General features: G+C 42.6%; 1 protein-coding gene across 2 annotated transcripts in view; it reads right to left on the reverse strand.

Annotated features, from left to right (window-relative positions):
- Window positions 1-18,913, reverse strand: part of fibcd1 (fibrinogen C domain containing 1) — a 181,184-nt gene extending 162,271 nt beyond the window's left edge. The window contains exon 1 of one of the 2 annotated variants that reach the window (XM_034238943.1): window positions 17,973-18,913. In XM_034238943.1, coding sequence (XP_034094834.1) covers window positions 17,973-18,020 — 48 coding nt within the window. In that variant the 5' untranslated portion in view covers window positions 18,021-18,913. The remainder of the gene's footprint in view (window positions 1-17,972) is intronic. The other variant, XM_034238944.1, reaches the window with a different exon arrangement.
- Between the last annotated feature and the right edge of the window lie 1,667 nt (window positions 18,914-20,580).

Genomic DNA, 20,580 nt, shown 5'->3' on the forward strand with positions numbered 1-20,580 from the left:
CCTGGGTAGTTGTCCATCAAGATGACTAACCTTCCTCTCTCATCCCTCACTCCAGCACTCTGCCTCATTCCCAGCCCACTCTTTTCCCTCCACCTGCACACCTCTCATCTGCCTCTCACTGGTGATTTCCAATGCATTTTTAATGATGATTTAGCAGGGAAGTGAGTGATACATTTCAGAATGGCCATATCACAGTCTTCCAGGGTAAAATAATGGGGTGAATATGCACATTTATCTTTCCTTTGGAGTGTGTTTTTTCTCCTCCCCACCTTAATGACCCTTCTTGGCACACACTCACAAACATGCACGTGTGGCAGAATCCTGCAGATGGAAATCGAATGCCCCCGCCTGTCTCGTCTCCCCCTCTCCTTTACTCCCTCTCACACTTTTAGCTCTTCTCCTGTGAAACCTTGCCCATCAGGTCAGCTTCCTGACACATCCGTCAATACATGCCTTGGGAGGGATAACCTTGCCCTCAGTACCTTTCTAATGTTTCCTACTCAGCACTGTTTCTTCAAATCCAGTCAAAAGCACAAAGAAGAAAACCAACAGTGATCATGAAGTACGTTAAATATGCTCGCCCACACAGAAGTACAGACATTCTAGTATATGGTACCCACACACATGTGCACACACAAAATCAACACAATTACCAAGACTCTCAAATGAATTAGGTGCAATTACTTTCTATTGCAGCTGTTGTGTTGGATGCTAAGGAGCCCTTGGTGATGCTTAGGGGCTTCAGTGATGAGCCTTGTAACTGATCCAAAAAAGATGTCTTCCCTCCAACAGTGTGCACATGTGAGAACAGTCCTTAGTTGGAGGTATGTGGGATTTTGAGCAGCTGGAATAAATGTGCGTCATCTTGCAAAGGTGCATGTGCCTCCTGCCTGCTCAACACTGATCTGGGACTTGTTATGATTCATACTTTCCAGCCCTCACATGTCCTTTCCACTTTACTCTGGGTTACTCTTTTTATTTCTCTACTCAGGCTCTGCTTTTTTCAACACCCGTTTTCATTCTTGTTCCTTGACACGTCCTCTTTTTCCCTCTCAAGGTCTTTCGGCCACCTTGCAGCACCTGATATCTGATATTAAAATGTCCCGTCCCTCGGTGTCGGCAAGAAGAGATATAGAAAGGAGGAAAATGAGGATAAAAGCATGGAGGAGCATTGAGTGTCAGATGAGAGGCAGATAGAGGAGCCAAAAGCACATGGGAAAATTGACGTCATTTATAACCTTTAGACTAGTAAAGGCGCTGGTTTCACGGGGATACTGTACCTGCACATTGCCCAAAATGGCTCCATCTGTCACCAGCTGAAAACCTAAACACACAGCTCCATAAAAAGGCACTAAATCACTTCCCATGCAAAAGCACTCATCACTTACGTAACAATTTGACAGTAATGGCTCGTTACCTCTTTGATCCACCAACACACACACACTCCTCTCACACATTCATACCTTTTCTTTTCTTCTAACAATAGGCCTACACTGCAGCGAAAGCACTTAGGTTTTGATCCCACAATTGGTTTCAACTATACAAAGCATATGGAACGCATGCATGTGTCCAAAGCTAGAGAAGACGATAATGTGGTGAATATGATAATGATCAAGAGAAGAGAGGTGATTAGAAAGGAATTTCTGTGCGAGGTGAAGGTGCCCACTGGCACACTGAAACATTAAAGCTTTGAAAGTCATTATGGTGCATGCCAATAGAAAGGCGGTGTTGTGTTATGAAGAGCAGTACAAAGTAAAATCAATGAGGGATTGTTGATTTTCTGATAAATTGAATAACTCTGCCTTTGCTCGCACCCACAAGCTCTTGTTTAAAAGGAACAATGGATTGATGCAAGCATGTGATCACACAACATGCACTTACACAAACAATCCTTTTTGTTTACTGTAAGGCTGTTATACACATTATGAAGCAAACAAAGACTGACATGACCTAACTGGATTGGAACTTGTTTTAACAGTGACTAACTGTATAGACAGACGCACAATATTCACACAGTCGAACACAAATCCTTGCAATGCTGTCACACTGTCACATTACACGTGTTAAAAACAATTCACACTACAAGTATTTTTGCAAAAGTGTTTGCATATGTGGCACACACATACAATGACACTGAGAAAGACAGTACATATAGATATGTATAAATAAAAGCGTGCCCTATTTTCACATGCTGAACTTGTGATTTGTTCAGAGGTGGGAGTAGTACTCAGAGTACCAGAGTGTAAAAATACTCTATTACAGTAAAAGTCCTGCATTCAAAATGTTACCAAAAGTAAAAGTACTAATTATGCATATTGGCTCAGAATAATATATATGATATGTTTTATAATGATTAATCATGAAAGTGTTCTCAAAGCTGGTAAAGGTGCAGCTAGTTTGAATGACTTTGTATACTGCAGGGTAGCTTGTGGATTTACTCCAGGTGGAACTAAAGTCTGATTTAAGTGTCTATATTTCATGTTATTAATCAAATTGTGCAAAGTAACTAAATGTATTAAATAAATGTAGTGGAGTAAAAGTACATTATTTACCTCTGAATTGTAGTGCAGCAGGAGTACAAAGAAGCTCAAAAGTGTTCTTAAGAACAGTACTTGAGTTAATGTACTCAGTTACTTTACCCCCCATGTTTTGTTCATCCCACTGCGTCTGCCAGCTGTGTGTTCTGGTAAGTGATCTGACAAATGGATGAAGCTCTTTTGGGGCGGGGGACGAGACAGAGGCTGGGTTGTTAGAGCTGCTCTGCTGCCATAGCAGGACCCCCCACAGGGAAATCACAGGCCCACTGAACCAGGGAAGTCTCCGGGCCTCGCTCTGCTCCAGTCCACCCTGTATGGGCTCAGAACAGTCTCATAATACACACATGCACACAGAAGGATCCACACTTTTTTCAATGCACACACAAATGTGTTCCGTTTCATATACATGTAAATAAAATCCAAATACAGAAAAAAGTTTTACATATGTATTTTTGATTCTCAATATTTGTTTCCGTTTAAATCCCCTGAACCTGCAAACACAAACCGCTTTCTGTGCACGGATCGCTTTGCATTCGTGTGTGGGTTTTTTGAGACTCCCCTGACGGTCAGCCAATTCGTACTTGTAATATTTTCTATCTATAGCCAATCAGATGTCTCCTTCATTCTAAGCCAATCACATGAGCGCGCCCCACGAGGGTACATTTCGGCCCATTCCCAAACCGCCCCCTACACCCTACCCCTCCACCCTACCCCTCCGTTTGCGCGTTCACGCGGAGGGTCCGCCATATTGAGGGCTGTTCCAAAGCAACGAGTGTGGAGCGGTGTGGAGGGGGAGTGGGCTATCAAGACCTCAAACAGCGAGTCTGCAGCGGTGCTAACTTGAGACCGGTCTCTACCTGACCGGAGTCACGCTGTGTGTGTCCGTCAGGAAACAAGCTGTTTACAAGTAGTTCCAGCAAACATCCACTGATAAATTGCGATATTAACAACCTCATGATAACCTCATATGTTTTAACTTAGGATCGTACCTGTGTTTAGTCTAGAAAAAGGTAAACGTGTGCATTTTATTATAAAGTTGTGTATATTTACAGACCGTTGCAAAAACTAAGAAGCTTATAAACATCAGGTTTAAAACTAAAAGAGCTTTGAAACACAATGAAAGATGTTTGGAGTTTTATTTGAGTTATTCATTTAAACTTTTTGTCTAAGAGATGCTGATTTGAAACCGTTGTTACATACAGTTACGGCATTTCCTGTTTCTGCCGGAGAGAGGGGAGGCCGTCCCAAAGCTTGCACTGTATTTACTCCCTCCATCCGACAGGAGGGAGCCTCGTTGAGCTGCGAGTGTGGCTACAGACGGAGTTCACTCCGTCACGGAGGGGTAGGGTCGAGGGAGTGATTTGGGATTGGGCCTTCAGCTCGCTAAACAGAGGGCGGAGCATCAGGTGATCATGCAGAGCTGCGTGTCTCCGTCAGACTCAGCAGCTGATCTGGGGCCTCATTTATAAAGGGATATACGCTCAAAAAATGTCGTACGCCAGTTTCTACGCAATGTTTGTGATTTATAAAATACTAACTTGACGGGAAAATGTGCGGTCCTCCACGCAAACTCTAACCCATGCGTACGCACTAAGCACACAAACGGGAGAGACGAGAAACTGCGACACCGTTGGCAGAAGGAAGAATGGAGAGAAATATGTGGAAATAATACCATAAATAAAATGTTACCTCTCATTTATCATATATGAAGAATTCATGTTCAAACATTGATTAAAGCCAATCTTACGATGATTAAACAAACGCCTGTTTGAGACTCCTCCGTGCACACAAAAACATAACTTGGAGAAATAAATAAATACGGATATGTTATTTAAAACCACCTGGAATATGTTGTGTTAATGTTATGAAATGTTTTCTCATGAATGATGCGGTAAGCAGGAGGACAGAATTACGTCTAAACTGACGCCGTTTTGCTTTTCTATAGGTTGTAGATACGAGCATGGTTTTATATACTATCATGTTTAATCGTGTTTTATGCCGTTTGCCAAGACTTGATAAGTCGCTCGTAAAACACAGGAGGTATAGAAACTAAGAACACCATATGTGGTAAATTGTACAGCTAATATAACACAACACATTAGTTGTATTTCCTTTAACTGGTGGATTATGGATATATAGTTGCTGATCGAAAGCTGGAACACAAACCACCAAATAAACAAATAATTCAGATCCAGTCGTCATGACTCCACTCCGGAGGGATTCCCCGATCATTTCTTACAGTTTCTCATCAAGGGGGGGTCTCCTGTCCCCGGTACAAACACACTGCCTGAGGAAGGTTATAGGCTATGTGTATTTATTTTGCCATGAACCTTTTTCGGACCACTTATTTATTTATTTTGGTGACGATCCGACCTCCATGCTGCTACTCTGATTCAAACTGCATCCACCAAACAATATGATTTATCTCCACCTCCCCAAAATAACCTAAATCTGACACGGTGTGAGATGTCTTTTTTAGCTGTTGTGTCGTCATTTCCTGCGATCTTCTTCATAAAGTCAGTCAGAATGAGGCGTTTCTTTGACTATTTATAGGCAAATATGGGCGTTACGTGAAGCCCGCAAAAACTGCACCGCATTTCGAGTCGATTGTGATTTATAAAGGGAAACAGGCGTACCTTGCCGGTACGCAATGTTTTGTGAATCGGAAAATGTCGGAACTTTCTGTAGGCCTACCTATTTTTTTTTAAATGTCTACTACGTAAGCACCCTTCCCGTGAATCCTACGCACAGCGTTATAAATGAGGGCCCTGATCTCTCTCTCGTGTCCGGTTATACTTCACTCTCGTTTATGTCCATATCGATCAGATCCAGCTCTCCTGATCGGCCTTTATAGAGAGCACCGATCAAACTATTAAGAGTGAATATCGGCCGATAATGACCGGCGGCCCCCCCCCCCCCCCCTTGACAGTTCACTGTCTAGCACTGGCTTCGTAGTGCACTGATCGATTAGGCTAAGCTAACCTGTAGCTGCTCCCTCCACACTCACAACAACTTCATACAGACATAAATAAAGCAGCTGTATTCGCCATACAGGAAACACACATTTAAAACGGTTTTGCCTTCCGTTTTTGTGTACACAAGCATTCATCAATGGTTCGGAAAGTGGCGCTGTACCTTAATAATATAAAGGCTTGTATTTGCGTGCATTTCCTGTTCGGAAAGTGGCGCTGTACTGAGAGTAGAAGTGTCCTGAGATTAGCGCCTGCAGGCAGGCTCCATGGACCTGTCAGCTCCGGACAGCGCAAAATGCGTACATGAAGCGCTACGTCATGAACGCAAGAAATCTACCCTCGTGGGGGCGCGCTCATGTGATTGGCTTAGAATGAAGGATACATCTGATTGGCTATAGATAGAAAAGATTACAAGTACGAATCGGCTGACCGTCAGGGGAGTCTCAAAAAACCCACACACGAATGCACAGCGATCCGTGCACAGAAAGCGGTTTGTGTTTGCAGGTTCAGAGGATTTAAACGGAAAACAAATATGTGAGGATCAAAAATACATATGTAAAACTTTTTTCTGTATTTGGATTTAATTTACATGTATATGAAACGGAACACATTTGTGTGTGCATTGAAAAACACAAGTGTGGATCCGGAAATACAAGTGTGAATCCTTCTGTGTGCATGTGTGTATTATGAGACTGTTCTGAGCCCATAACCCTGCCTCCTCCACCTCCAGCCAGCTCAGCAGCTTCATTAGATTCAACACGGATCCTCAGAAAACCAGCCAGCCAATCATCTCGCATACAAGTACAGGGCTACAGGCTTCTCCTCTTCACTACGGAGCCTACACACGGCGGTGTGCGTTGCCGCTTCAACGCTTCTGCCCATTCACTTTGAATGGGTTGACGTCACGATTCGCCGAACTGCATTGTGGGAGCAAAGCGTAGCTTCTCTCGCGGTGCTCGCTGCAAAAGTAGAGCAATGTTCTACTTTTGCCGCCTCGACGGAGGCGTCAGCCAATCAAATCCCGCGTATGCAAATCTGACAGCACAAGCGCTAGCCAATCAAACCGCGTGTATGTTGGGAGAGCCAGACCGCAGTTATTTCCCATATGTCGAAAAATGGAGGAGAAAATTATCGTGGCGGTAGGGAATCACCCGGTACTCTATGACCAGTCCCTCTTTACATACAGGGATATAAACCGGAGGAGCCAGGCATGGAGGGAGGTAGAAGAGACAGTGGGTGAAACTGGTAGGTTTTCGCCTGTTTGAGGAGTTTATATCCAGTGTACTTCGTTTGAATGGACAGCTAGCAGACATAGACAGTATATTTAGCCAGCATGGATGTAGCATGAATGCTTTGCTTTCTATGTCCGGGCGGGACATTCATGTGATTGGTTGTTGGTCGCGTTGCTCGGGTTGACTCCCCAAGCTCAAGACACGCCCACCGCCAAGCGGCAACGCACGCTGCCGTGTGTAGGCTCCGTAACTGTTACACTGTGATCCAAAAGTCATCTCACATTTTAGCTCTACCATGCGTTAAAAAATGTCTTACGTAGCCTACTTTAAATTAGCTGTATAAGTCTGAGAAAAAAAAGTTAATAAAAAAACAAGTATTTCTACTACGTATTAAAGGTGGGGTAGGTATGTTTGAGAAACCGGCTCGAGAAACACTTTTTGTTATATTCCATGGAATGCTCTTAACATCCCGATAGCAATGAATATCTTAAGTGCTTTGACAATAAATACATAGAAAAATGTCATCTCTGGAAGCCGTAGTGCTGTAAAAAGCACGACCAATCATTTTAGCCGGCCCGGCTAAAATAACTGGATGGCCTACTAGGCCGCAAGGTGAACCTCGAAAAGTCGTTTAGAAAAGAAATCCCGCTCCACAGAAGTGAAACTACACAATCTTTAGTTCATAAAAAAGAACGATTCATGCTTATCCACCAACAAAAATTTCGTCGCTAAAATTCCTGCCAATTCTTCTAGGCACGTAATTATTGGCTGAACTATTCCCTTCGAAGCGTAATAATATCTTGGTCCAAAGTCGTGCCACGGTTCATCACGTGATCGTGCTACACCAATTGGGTAGCTGCATATTGTCAACAGAAGTGAAAGATGGCGGCCGCCATGGTTTCATCGAGTAGCGGAGACGAGGAAAACGCACCAGAAAGTCTCAAAAAGTCAAAATTGTCAACACACAAACATTGTTACATGCATATTACGTCTGTGAAGCACGAAAAGGTTGATTGTTTTACCAATACAAGATGGAATACGTACAGGACAAGCTTACAACGGTCGCTCGGCTTGAAGGGAGACTCTCGGAACGTGGTGGCTGAAAACCACAAGCACTGTCTTGATTTCGAGTTCGAAGATATTCCTGAGGACGCTGGCTTCCACCACACATGCTACATAAGGTTTACCGACACAAAGGCCATGACGAAGGTGGAAAGACGGCTCGCACGTGAGGGAGATCAAGACGTTAGGGAGGACCTTGAGGTCGAGCCCATCCCATCGACGTCTCGCAGCACGTACCGAAGCCAAACAGAGAAGCTACGATCAAGGTCAGGCCTGCCAATCGCAGGCTCTGGCCCCGTCCTTCCTGCCCTGTGCATTATATGCAAGATGAAGGAGAAAATGATCATCAAAGCAGGCAAGCGACAAAGGGATCAACTGTGTAAGGCTGAAACATTAAAAGCAGGTAAGCAAACCCCCTCCCCCACCCACACACCACACACACACTACACACACACCCACACACATTCTCTGTGGTTGAATAACTGAAAGGTACAATTATGTGTGAGAGATACGTCAACAAACTCATTGAGTTGTCCTTTTTTTCCATTTAGGCAAATTGCAGAAAGCTGCTGAGAAGAAAGATGACCAAAGTGTTGACCAGCAGGCAAGGAAGTGATTTTGCGTGCTGACAAGAAGTTATTTTCCAGGCTCCTCATCCTTGGCCAGAGCAGGAAAATTGAAATGAGGGAAATTCTGTCATATTCCTTGGGAACTGTGTCATATCCATTAGCAAGTGCTGATGGTTCACTTGCCAAAACAAACAAATCAGCTCTCATGGATCTATTGCAGAGCAAAGGTGGAGAGTGCTTGGTTGACAAAGTTCCAATAGGTGGTGCCATTCTTTTTGATGGCATGGCAGTCATGCAGGCCATGCCATCCAGACCAGCAACATTTGGAGAGCTTGCAGAGACCATACTGCAGAGCATACTCCAACTTGCTTTGCATCACAAGTGTACACGCATTGATTTTGTCACTGACCGGTATCCACCCATCAGCATCAAAAGCCTAGAACGGTCCCGTAGAGCTGATGCAGGGTCACAACTAATAACAATCTTCAGCCCAGATCAGAGAACTCCAACCCAGTGGAAGAAGTTTCTCTCTGACGGAAAAAATAAGGAAGCACTGGCCGAATTCCTTTATGTGGCATGGACACATGCAGACCTCACAACAGTGGGTAAAAACCTCAGCTTGTACATTGCCCATCAAAATCAATGCCACTGTGTAACTGTCATGGAGGGTGTACAGTCTGTTGATGTTGTTGAAGACCTGCAGTGTGATTATGAGGAATGTGACACACGGGTGTTTTTACATGCCCAACATGCTGCACAGGAGCACAAAGCTGTCATCATCAAGAGCTCGGACACTGATGTGGCAGTCATTGCTGTAAGTCTGCAGGCAGATTTGCCATGCAGCTTATATGTGTTCACAGGGACTGGCAACAGGACACGGATCATTGACATTGCCATGGTGTCATCAGCTCTCGGAACCAGTGTGTGTTCAGCCTTGATTGGAATTCACACGTTCTCTGGGTGTGACTCCACAAGCGCTTTCTATGGCAAAGGCAAAAGAAAGTCATTTGCTGTTGCATGTGAGAAAGATGACTACCTTAAGGCTTTCAGAAGTTTAGGTACTAACTTTGACTTGGAGCAATCAACATTTGCACTTCTTTGCCGGTATGTATGTCACCTGTATGATCAGCCAGCAGCCGAACATGTAAATGATGCTAGGTACAAGGCTTTCTGTATGGCATCATCGGCCTTGCCAGAATTAAGCATTCCCCCTACTCATGATGCCCTCCATCAGCACTGCAAAAGAGCAAATTACCAGGCAGCAATAATGAGGTCCTGTCTCAAAAGAGAAATGAATGCTCCATCACCTGCTGGATATGGTTGGGAAATAGAGGATGGGAACTTACACGTCACCTGGATGACAAGAAATCCTGCCCCTGACAGTGTGTTGCATGTGATACACTGCAGCTGCAAAGAGTCTGCCTGTGAGAAAGGCAGATGTTCATGCTTCTCTGCAGGACTCTGTTGCACAGACTTATGTCGTTGCTCAAATTGTGCAAATAAAAAAGAAACAGAGGAAGAGAACGATGACTGCCCTGACACTGACAGTGAGGAATAGGAATAAAAGAGCCTTCTTTCCATCTTTCTTAAGCTCTTTTCTGTTCTTTTGGTTTTAGTGCCTGGCCGACGCGCTCACACATCACTCATAGATGCGTTTGTTTTTGGTACTAGAACAGAGTATAATCAGCAGGACTCTTTTAACCAGCTGAGGCAATCACAGCACCAATCAGCCGCTCCGCCCAGCCTGACACCAATCAATTATACTACATTACATGTCCTTCTACTGTTTTCTATGTCATACCTTTTATATTTGTAATAAATCTCGTTTTTATGGTTCATCAGTGTTGTTTTCATTTGTGGAGGGATGAATGAGTAAATAAATGAATCAATGGACATTGGTATAAGTAAGGCAAGGCAAGTTTATTTATATAGCACTTTTCAACACAAGGCAATTCAAAGTGTTTTACAAAAAATTAAAGACATTAAGAAAATGGCATTTAAAATCAGTCATTCAAAAGAAAAGCTAATAAAAGAAACATTAAAAGAAAAAATACATGGATAAAAGTTACAGTGCAGTCTAAGATATGAATAGTTCAATTAAAAGCAGCAACAAAAAGAAAAGTCTTCAGCCTGGAAGTACTGCATTTTATTGATCTAAATTACTTAACGTAACAAGTTAACCTTCTTCTTGGACGCAGAAATCAAGTCATGTTTATTTTAAGAGTGCATTTAACGTGTACAGGGTAACAACAGACAGACAAAAAGTCCTCAGTCTAATGGAATAATCCCAATGAACCTAGCGATGTGAACATGGCAGTCCAGGAATGATAGTTTGATAAATATGAGTTTGATATACTTTATTAATCCCCGTGGGGAAATTGTTTGTAGCTGGAGTTGGCTGATAAACGCTGCTAGTCAATGTTGATTCGATGGTCAACTCTGTTCCCAGATAGTAAAACCTCTCACAAATACCGCGTATATAACGCAAATACCTCGGACTTAGTGATGTATTAAGACATATGACAAAACATGACATAAAACAAGCATACAGCACTGTTTAGAATCCATTTGGTCTGGTTTAGCGTAACCATGGCGGCCGCCATCTTTCACTTCTGTTGACAATATGCAGCTACCCAATTGGTGTAGCACGATCACGTGACGAACCGTGGCACGACTTTGGACCAAGATATTATTACGCTTCGAAGGGACTAGTTCAGCCAATAATTACGTGCCTAGAAGAATTGGCAGGAATTTTAGCGACGATATTTTTTTTGGTGGATAAGCATGACTCGTTCTTTTTTATGAACTAAAGATTGTGTAGTTTCACTTCTGTGGAGCGGGTTGAAACGATAACAGGGTTCACCTTATGGCCTACTACCCCACCTTTAAATACCAATTTGAAAAGTTTCAATATTACAATTAATAGAACTGCCATAGTATTTACAATTTACATATCTGTGCCTAAACAAACAAAAAAGGCAGGCAAATGTTGATTGTGTTGGTTATAATCAGGGCTGCACCATTTGAAAAAATAACTAATTACATTTTTTTTGATTGATGCATTGCTGATACGATTCGATGGGTGGGATTTATCATTTTGCATAGAAGAATAAATTGAAGTGTATTTGGCTGCAGCTCAACGATATTTAATTCCCAATGGTATTCAAACACATATTTAGCTTCCTGCATTGTGAATATTGCATTACACCATATTGCGATGTTGACGACACTTCAATTAATTGTGCAGCTCTAGTTATAATGAAATCATGGACATTTTTCTGTTATAATTCATTAACGTTCATTTCTTGAGTTGGCAAATGGGCAAATACTTAATATTGGCTGTGGTGGTATATGTTAACAGTTGGCATGCTGGTTTCTTTCCATTTAAAGTTTTCAGAAGAAAATTTGATGAAAGTGGAAACACTAATCTGGAATTACTGTTTTTTACTGAATTATCTTTAAATCTGGACCTCGAAATTAAAGACCGGTTCTCTTGAGTCTGTTAAACTCGCTGTAGCTTAAAGTGGACCTATCATGCTATATTTGAATAACATATTGTAGGGCCATACCTATATAAAACATGTCTGTGTTCAAAACACCAAACAGATCATGCATTTTAGCCATGCCTCATTTTGCTCTATTTGCTATATTCCAGCCCTGTTTTTGCAAGGGCTGATTATGTGGCAAATGAGCTGCAGCTGACCACGCCCCCCTGTAAAGAAGGGGGGCAAGGCACGAGCGTCATGTTACCATGCTGTTACCATGCTGTTACCATGCTGTTACCATGCCACGGCAACCCCCCATTCCCCTGATAGGTGGAGAGTTGCCCATATAGGCGGAGCTCCTTGTTTCTGACGTCAGAGATATTTCAAATCTGGATCAGTCTGTATCAGATCCATTGCAGCCCCGTTTTTAGAGATTTGGTGTTACGGTTGCTGTTTGTCTGCTCATTAATCTGCCTGTGAGTGTTTTCAGCTGTGTACGTGTGTGTGTGTGATTATGCAAATGAACTCTGTATTGTGGGACAGACGCCTCTCGCTACTTACTTTCGTTCTGTGGTTAACTTGTGTGGTCTGTGTCAGGTAGTGTGATATTGTGTGTTAGTAGTGCCTAGAGTAGCTTAGTTAGAGGTTAGAGTAGCTTAGGTTTTTGGGACTGTTTCCTTTAGTTTAGCAGTGTGTTTTGTATATATTTCCTGTGTTAGTCTGTACCACTTTTATATGGGTTTTTGTACGGGTTTTTGTTCCTATTTAGTTCCGTTATTATCTATTCCTTTCTGAATGCCTTTAGACTCCTTTTGAGTCCTCCTTTTGTTCGGTTATTTGTCAACCGGTGCGCTTTTGGTCCTTTTGTTTGTTCAGGCTGCGGGCCATCCATTTTGTTTACCGCTGATACTTAAAATAAATCACTTATAATTAATACCAATTCCACTCTGGTCGTGTCGCTTCCCTTTAGTTTAGTTTAGCCTAATAGGGAGCGTAACATTTGGGTATGGAGGAAAAGAGAGAGGGTTGTGTTTTCTGACACTTGGTGAGTTCCCTGACACACCGGGGACACATATTCATGTATAAAAGATGTACAAAAGTGCATTTTGCATAATAGGTCCCCTTTAAGCAGAGTGCAGAGCTGAACCCTTTCAGTAGCAACTTACCAGCAATTTCTCATTATTATCATTCAGTAAGTGGCCGACTAGAAAGCTGTTAATGAAAGAAATAAAGCTACTTTGAAAATCATGGTTATATTTGATAACTTTGAGCAATGTCAAGTATACCACTTTTGTATAATGTACCTCGTAAATCAAAGTAAGTAAAGTAGTCATTGTTATGATTTAGAAACGCAAGTCAACTTCTCCGACTGGTAAAAATAAAACAACATCCTCCAAATCAAACTGCTTCATAATTCCATGTGATCATTTTCAGCTATATATTTATTTTGTACAATAAAGACATTTGCAGATGAATTTGAGTGAGAGCATTATTTGTTTTCAACTTTTTATAGATAGTGCGATAATATCGTGATTTTGTTTACCAACGATAATTATCTAGGGAAATCTGATGTTATACACTTTTGTTTAATTTATAAGAGATCAACCAAATTTGAATTGGAATATTGGTCATAAAAAATGCATTTTTATATGTTTAATTATCTGTTCAGCTCCCATATATAAGATATTTAGGGAGATGTATGCATGGAGGATGATCAAGCCCTCTCTATGTTGCCTGATGTGGCACAGTTACCACATGTGGGGGCGAGGATATAGAGTGAGTTAGTGCAGAATGATAAATCCTGGCAGAGGCCCGTGTGTGTGAGCCATGGCTGTCATGCAAGCCTGATATCATTTCAGAGCTGGGTCGCTGCCGAGTGTGTGTTTGATAGATGTGGGTCTGCAGTGTGTGTGTGTGTGTGTGTGTGTGTGTGTGTGTGTGTGTGTGTTGTCAGACTAACCATCGTCCTTTTTACAGCTTTGTGTCGAATGTGTGGGAGAAACATAAACATCCTCACGATAGTTGGTGATTTGATAACGTATTGATATTTTTGTCTATAGAAATGCAAGTTAACTTCTCTGACTGCTTTAAATAAGGCAACATCTTCGAGATCAAACAACTGCATAACGGCCCGTCTACACTACAGGCGTCAAAAAATGCTTTCAACGCTTCGCCCATTCATTTGAATGGGGTGACGTAGGATATTTTCAAACTTCGCCGAACTGCATTGTGGGTAGCATGGCAAGGCGTTGCAAGCGTTGCGAGCGTCTATCGGCGTCAAAAGTTGAACAATGTTCAACTTTTGAGGCTCGATGCTTGCTCGAAGCTGGCGTCAGCCAATCAAATCCCGTTTTTGCAATTCCCGCCAGTACAAGCGCTAGCCAATCAAACCGCGTGCAAGCTGGGAGAGCCAGACCGCAGTTCATTCCCTCATATTCCAACGAGAAATTACGGTAGCAAATCACCCGGTTCTTTCCGACCAGAACTATTTACCGGGATACAAACCGGAGGAACCAGGCATGGAGGGAGGTGGCAGAGACAGTGGGTGAAACTGGTAGGTTTTCGCCTGTTTGGGGATTTTATATCCAGTTTACTTCGTTTTAACATTGCTATTGCTTTGTATGTCGGGGGCGGGAGATTCATGTGATTGGTTGTTGGTCGCGTTGCTCGCAAAAAATCGCCAAGCTTCAGACACACCCAGCTTCAAGATTTTTTGATGCCTGTAGTGTAGACGGGCCGTAATTCAGTGCGATTATTTTCAACAATATACATTTTTTGCACAATAAACAAAGTTATAAATTAATTTGACTGATAGCTCATTTTTAGTCTACTTTTCTTTAGATATTGCGATAATATCATGAAATCTTTGTTATCGTCTAGTGAGGATTTTACCATCCTGTTTAATTCATAAGAGATAATCCAAGGCTAAATGGGAATATGGGTCAGCCTGCATGCCTTGTTACAGCTTTGTGTCAAATGTGTTGGAGATAAAGATCCTCACTATAGTTAGTGATTTAATAACTTATTGATGGTTTTGTGTCTTTAATCTGTTTATGTTGTTCATGGATTAAAACGGCTGCTTGGGTGATAAAAATCCCCAACAATATCTGTAAAATAAATATATTTTTAGTTCAATTTGTTTGTTTATGCATCGTAATGTGCAAGCTCAAGAGGCACAGCAGCTGCTCCAATCTACAAACAGTCCTCTCAGTGCTTTGGAAAGTTTCAAGTTCTCAGAGTGGTATTGATTGCCTCCAATCAATACCAGTGGGCAACCCAATTGGGTCTCAATGACTTCTGTGTGTGTGTGTGTGTGTGTGTGTGTGTGTGTGTGTGTGTGTGTGTGTGTGTGTGTGTGTGTGTGTGTGTGTGTGTGTGTGTGTGTGTGTGTGTGTGTGTGTGTGTGTGTGTGTGTGTGTGTGTGTGCGTGTGTCTTTGTATATGTGCATGTGCATGTGTGTTTCTTTGTATGCGTGCATGTGCATGTGTGTGTGTTTCTTTGTATGTGTGCATGTGCATGTGTGTGTGTTTATTTGTATGTGTGCATGTGCATGTGTGTGTGTGTGTGTGTGTGTGTTTCTTTGTATGTGTGCATGTGCATGTGTGTGTGTACATGGGCAATGTGTGGAAAGAAATGGACCGTATAGTAGTGAAATGTTCTGTGTGTATGTGTGTAAGTGTTTGTGTGAGTAAGTGAATATGTAGGCATGTGCATGGGTGTATGTGTGTGTGTGCACATATCAGATGAGACAAAAAAAATTGCATTGATTGTATATGGCCAAAACAAAAATCAATATTGGTGTTTTTAAAGCACAACATGTTATCCTTTGTTGTTTGTGTTTATTCTATAGCAAACAAATAAATCCAGAACAATCTCAGAGAAAGAGAAGTGTATCAAATCAATGAGAACTTAATGAGAAGATGTTTTCCTCTCTTGATATTGGCATGCATCACTGTGAGTTATCTCAGCTTTATTTCCATAGAAAAACTCTGTATGGATGTTACCTTCTCTCAAACTGTAATACATGGGGGCCATTGTGTTTCTTTCAAATGTCTCATTTCTATTTACACAAGTTAAGAGCAGATCTGACCAGGCAGCCTCGCTCTCTGCTGCGTCTATCCAGTGAATTACAATTCAAGGTTGATTTTAAGCTGCACTTGAATCTCTGATTTTCTCTAACTGGCCTCCGTCTGAAAAAAAAGGCCATGAGTGACAGCACACAGCAGAAAATCAAATATGCAGAGTCACCAGACAAATACTGGGCCATGTTTTGTAATATCAAAACAAACCGAGACAGCAAGAGCTCTCAAGTGCCCGAGCCCCTCCCCGCTGGGTCTGAAATGACTGTGTCAATAGCACCAAGGCCGGAGATAAAGGTTTGGTGTTACTACTCAAGATTACAGAGAGAGACAAGCTGACACACTGAGCGGGAACGAGTATTTATGTGTGTGTGATAGCAAAATAACAAGTGCAGGGGAAGGAGAAAGATAGATGTAGGGAGGAGAGGGACAGATAGCAGCATTAGCCAGCCCGTTTCCCCTCCCCCCCCCCCCCCCATGCTGTCTGATCCGGAGCGAATGTTGGGGTTGTGGGACATGCTTTGCATTTTCATCCTCGAGGCTTACCATTCAGCATTTTAAAGCTTCATTTAGTCATTCTGGCTTTTTTTCTTCAAGAACACAGAAATGAATAAGTCACATCGGGTATCTTTAGGAGATATTTTTTCCTCTGCTAGTTTGCTGATCTTAGAAAGAAATTCTAGTGGGAGAGGATAGACAATCATCTAATGAAAGCTCTTAACAGTATTTGCTATTTGTATGACCTCTAAGTGGATATAGAAGAGGATTATACAGCAGACAGAAGGTTGGAGAATCCTCTATTGATCAGCTCCACCTCTGAAGTAGTGTACATCAGCCAACTATAATATATATAAACTAAACTACAGCCTTGTAGACACTAATAGCTAAAGAGGACTTAAACACAGGTCCAGTTCAGAGTGCCACCATGTTAATGACTGAGGTATATCCACTCAAGCATTTGACATGAAGCCATACTGGCTGACACCTGTCAAGCTTTGAACAGTACAAGACCCTCCCACAAGCATCTCTCATGCCAGTTCTTCTGAATGACGTGCATATTGATATTCGATTAGTTTGAAGTCCAAGAGTAATTAAATGAATGATGGATTGAGCTAAGTGAAAAGAGGGTGGGAAGCATATGACAATTCATACATTCTGCTGATACCTTTTTTTTCCTTAATAGGTCAATTCATTCGGACAAAAAAGTGCAAGGTTTGTGAGCCAAACATGTCTAATGACATTTACTTTTCCTCAAATATTTTGCAATAGCTCTGAGGAAGTTTTCACAGCGCCTTTCATTTTTCAGTAATGTCGCATAATACCTAAATCCATCCCCATCAAGTAAGAGGATAGGAGGGGTGAATCATGTGTTTCCAAAAAGGCGCCAGGCTCTCTCACTGCCCATAAATCTGATTCCGTGTTCCAGAGGAGCCCTCTCTCCCTCATGGGCTGTCAATAGCCCTCCACTGACCTTGTGAAACATTGACTATTCCCCAAAGTGAGCTCACCTGGCTGAAACACAACACACGTCCACTCCTGTCTCAGTCCATCCGAGCAGGAGACTAAAGCCTGAAGAGATCTGGAGTGGTAATAGCAATTGAAGGGATGCCTGTGTGTTTCAGCACTAAAAACTACACAAATATGATTTGGAGACATTCAAACACAGAACAGAACAGGCGTGCATGGGAGGGGAATATTTAGTAAATATGCGAAAACAACTATCATCCTTTGCACACTTGCATTAATCTCCTCGTCAGTTCGTCTCCAACGTATAGCATAAGTAACACATCGTGTCCGCTAAACACAAGTATAGCCAGAGGGACAGTGTGATCTGCGGGTTTGTTTAGACATTATGACAAGAACACAAGTACCAGTGCCCGGGGAGTGGAGGAAAGCTCCTGGGCAGATTCAGTTTCTACAGTGCAGAGATTCACCCGAGAGCCACATTATCAAACTCGGCGTGGTAACACTGCGCCAACACAGATGCACCACTCCTCATAAACCCATAGCGCAACTGTAGGTAGTGTGAACGTACCTGGTTTTTATGCCGAGTCCCATCTTCGAGTTCTGAAGAGCTGTTCATGATTCCCCATTGGTCATTTACCACGTACTACGGAGAATCTGCGCATCAGAGCCGCCTGTTTGTTCCCGGCGAAACAGAATAAACCCGCTCCTTTCAAGTCTTTACCTGTGATTAAGACTACTCCATGGACAAATTGGGTATTAAACGTGGAAAAAAACAAGGGAGGCACAACTAGGCTACTTCTGCGGCTCAGCACCTGCACGCATCGACCAAATTACGCACCAAAAATGCCTCCCGAGAGTCTCCTGATTATCTGGCCATTATTCCAATTAAAAATAATGAAAAGCAGTGTTCACGGGCTCCAGGGTTTGTAATATGACTCACGATCGTGCCAGAATTATGCCGGATTTCAGAATAAACAAAAATCAACCCCAAAATGATTCCGAAAGAAAGTCGCAGTCCTTTTACTCCAAAAAAGAAACCGAGAAAATCTTCTCAGATTGCAAAGTGCAACCTGACTTTTTAGTCCATCCACTCCCGTTTCCAGGGGACTTCAGAACGCCAGGTTAGGGTCCAGAACAGTTAACGCGGGGGTGGGATAGCAGCTGCGTTCCTTTTCCTGCTTTATTTAGAAGACTCCGAGTCCGAGGGGATGGAGAGAAAGAGCCTCCCTTATTTGCGCCAGGCTGCTCTGGCTGGTGTTACACAGAGTTGTCTTTGACGAGGCGGGTGAGGGCTGGGAAGGATTTGCGAGCTCCGCTAGTGTGCCGCACGGCGTGCTCAGTGCCTCCGACTGTCAATCAGTGCGTCCCTGCGGTGCGCACGCCGCGCTCCAAGGCAGCGTTCCCTCCCTGCGCCGGCCTCCTCAGCTGCTGCTGCGCCACCCCGCCTGCTGCTCCGCTTCCAAAGCACCGTGGACCTTCCTGTTCTACTGCAACCCAAACGGGAGCACATTGATGGTGCATATGTAGACTACAGACTGTGTAATGGGTTAATGTAACAGAATCCCTGAGAGCAGGTTGATGACAAAACCCTCCTGCAGGATGAGAAATGTGTGCAAATGTCTTAAAGCTTGCAACACGTTACAAAGAGTCTCTACCCATATTGTGTTTACCAGATAAGATTTAGTGATAATCTCGAAGTGTGAATGACAGTGTGACAACACCAAACACTTGTAAGTGACTTAAGTGACAGCTTTTGGAAATGGAGCTACTTTCTTAGTTTAAAGCAGAGGCAGTAGTATAAGATCTTAAACGCATTTATCATTTAGCCTTTCTATATTTTATTGCACACAAATTAACTGAAAACCACAAGAAACCTTTCCAAGATGTATCACAGTTTCTCTGAGGTCATCCCGGAGATCATTGCATATTGTATGTGCAAAAAGTGCAAATGAAGTGACTGGACAATGCAAGATAGGCTACAGGAAACACTCTGAACACATGACAGTAATGAGCAATAATAATGAAAGTATAGGAAGATGCACCGAGCTGATTAAGAGGCTTGGGTCTGATTTCCAAACAGGAAACACTCACTGTATTAACCACTAATTATTATAAAGGGTTATCACAGGGCACTTGAAGAACCCAGCTGGGTTAACATGAAAGCTCTTTGAACTCCAGATATAAATTAATCAACACGTTCCTTCAGAAATCAATTTCCTCATGGACAGTTTTCAGTGAGCGGTGTTGACAGGAAGCACAGCACCAAAGACACCCCCCCCCCCCATCCTCTTATAGACAGTCATTAATGTCAATAATGTGGTCCAGCAGGGTTGTCATATTTTTGCTCAGTTAAAGAACAGATGATTAGAGGTCTGATCATTGGTGCGGGGACTGAGGCACGTGTAAGGTTATTCATCCCTGTGATAAACCTGTACCCACCAGTAGGGAGGGGGAGAGGAAAATGCAAAATAGGGTCACTGCTGCACAATGTGCATTGTCAGCAGGTCTTACATCCCCAAGTGGATTGAGGGTATGTAAATAAGGGGAATACTTTGTCACGGATGACAGGATCTAGAACAAATAGCAAGTTAAATGTTATGAAATACTGCATAACCTTTTTTGTGTTCTGAGACTTTATTTATTGTGTAAAAAATTAAATAATTGTCTTGTGGATCAGCGTATCAACATTTGGCGCTTTCACAGAGTACTTTTCCCCGTACTTTTACCTTTTAGTTCCGATAGTTCCTGGGATTTTGCGTTCACACCAAAAAGAGAACTAGTTCATTAGAACTTCCCCCCCCCCTTTTAAGTCCCTGCTAGAAAGCAGGTACTTTCCTGGGGAGAAAAAAGTTCCAATTTCTGATTGGCTGGGCGAATTGCAAACCACGCCCCGTAAAACTCGGAAAAGTTTTGTGAAGCCGCCATTGTATTTGATGGCATTATCATTATTAGCATTAGCCCCACGCACCAACGCAGAGAGACTAACTTATGGCAACACAAAATAAAACATGGGAGCGGTGGAGATGAGGAGGTGTCGGCGTTCTGGCGATTTACTCGGAAGGCTTCAGTAGAAGCTGCTGGGAGTCCCAGCAGCTTCTGAGTGATTCTACAATTTAGGGTACATTCCATGTCCATCGATGTCAATTGATGATAATTATAATTATTCTTTCTATTTT

The sequence above is a fragment of the Gymnodraco acuticeps genome, unplaced genomic scaffold, assembly GCF_902827175.1.
Source record: "Gymnodraco acuticeps unplaced genomic scaffold, fGymAcu1.1, whole genome shotgun sequence".
Lineage (NCBI taxonomy): Eukaryota > Metazoa > Chordata > Actinopteri > Perciformes > Bathydraconidae > Gymnodraco > Gymnodraco acuticeps.